Genomic DNA, 1,779 nt, shown 5'->3' on the forward strand with positions numbered 1-1,779 from the left:
GATCCAAACACAGCACAGACACGACTGTTACTATCAGACGGGAACAGGAAGGTGTCATGGATGGATGAATGTCTCTCTTATTCTAATCACCCAGATAGATTCAATTATTACTCTCAGGTTCTGAGCAGAGAGAGTCTGACAGGACGCTGTTACTGGGAGGTGAAATGGAGAGGAAAAATTTATGTAGCAGTCGCGTACAAGAATATCAGCAGAGCAGGAAAAGGGAATGAATGTAAATTTGGATTTAATGACATATCTTGGGCATTATCCTGTTACCCAGGTGGTTCTAAGTTTGGTTACAACATGATTTGGACCAATAATTTAGGTTCTGTTTCCTCCAGAATAGGAGTGTACCTGGATCACTCAGCAGGGATTCTGTCTTTCTACAGCGTCTCTAAAACCATGTCTCTCCTCCACAGAGTCCAGACCACATTCACTCAACCGCTACATGCTGGAGTTTGGATCGGGTACGATGGAGTCTCTGCAGAATTCTGTAAACCCTAATAGAGAGATTTCACTAATTTTAATTCTCAAACAGTTTAATTTCATTACTGTTGTTTTATGTCTAAACTTCATTAATCAATAATTGGAGATTGTTCTTTTTTTCTTCCTCTTCCAATTGGATTTTCTGGCTGTGTTAAATCTTCAACACTGTATTTCAAAAGCTGATTAGCAGAAGAATGCTTTCTCTCTTTTGCATTTTGTTTCACTGGGAGCAAGGAGTGTGAACTCTGAACTTAAACGAACCAGACCAGTTATTTTATTCTGTTGTTGTTTGAAGACATTTTGTTGAGTCCTGACTCACATAGAAAACAAATATTTTTTAACTGTGGAACTGAGATGATTTTACGCCTTGATTATGTTGATTTTTAGGAGAAATATAGTTGTCAAAATAAAGTTGTCATAATACTTCTCTTACTTTTTTGGTGAAAACACACTGACCCCTACAGGAAGGTTGTGTTGATACGTGACATAGGTTGATAATCGCTTCATTGGAGTTAGATATATTTCATTAATCTGTTAATAAATATAGATAAAACTAAAAAAATGATATAAAGAATTCACTAATGTACTGTAATAACAAATAACTTTCTTAAATACTTTAGTGTTCTTTGTAAATATTGGAATTGAATTCTCACAACAGAATGACGTTAAAAGAATCAGAACTATTTTTAGAGCTATTTTTCTCTTAATTAGCTTGGAAGTTATGTGTTTTATTATTATCCTTCTTTTTACATCAAATAATAGCCTATAGAAGAAAATCCATGCTTCATCTTTATGAATAATTTTGTTTTCCCACATTTCAAAAATTAAAAATACAAAAGTTAAAAATAAAAATGTAGCTGAAATACAAACAAATATCATTAAATACATATAAATAAGATGGCAGATATTTAACAACAATTGGTGAGGTTTTTTTAAATCATGTAATATTTGGCGGCTCTAATTGACTTTTTCTTAGCCGGACTCAAGGCCAAATGGCTCTTTGAATATGAAAGGTTGCAGACCTTTGTTCTAGCACATTGTGAGGTTTGAGGTGTAATCCGATTTAAGTTCAAGACAATACTGAATCACTATAAATCCATAGCAATACATATTACAGTAATGGTTTTTCCTCATCATAAATAAAATCTGCTACAGACTTAGTTTTGTTTGTTTGTTTTTTTTTCAACACAAACAAGGTGTAGATGTTTCTTCAGGGTCAGGAGAACCAAGAGCTCAGCACTGAATGAGAAAGAATCTGTTGCTGATCTTCCTTCTGGCTGTAGGTGGACAAAA

General features: G+C 34.0%; 1 protein-coding gene across 1 annotated transcript in view; it reads left to right on the top strand.

Annotated features, from left to right (window-relative positions):
* Positions 1–1,779, top strand: part of LOC107087001 (E3 ubiquitin/ISG15 ligase TRIM25-like) — a 25,389-nt gene that overhangs the window by 2,578 nt on the left and 21,032 nt on the right. The window contains exons 2-3 of the mRNA XM_015378326.1: positions 281–290; positions 420–467. Coding sequence (XP_015233812.1) covers positions 281–290; positions 420–467 — 58 coding nt within the window. The remainder of the gene's footprint in view (positions 1–280; positions 291–419; positions 468–1,779) is intronic.

The sequence above is a fragment of the Cyprinodon variegatus genome, unplaced genomic scaffold (assembly GCF_000732505.1).
Source record: "Cyprinodon variegatus isolate N-32 unplaced genomic scaffold, C_variegatus-1.0 Scaffold170, whole genome shotgun sequence".
NCBI classification, from domain to species: Eukaryota; Metazoa; Chordata; class Actinopteri; order Cyprinodontiformes; family Cyprinodontidae; genus Cyprinodon; species Cyprinodon variegatus.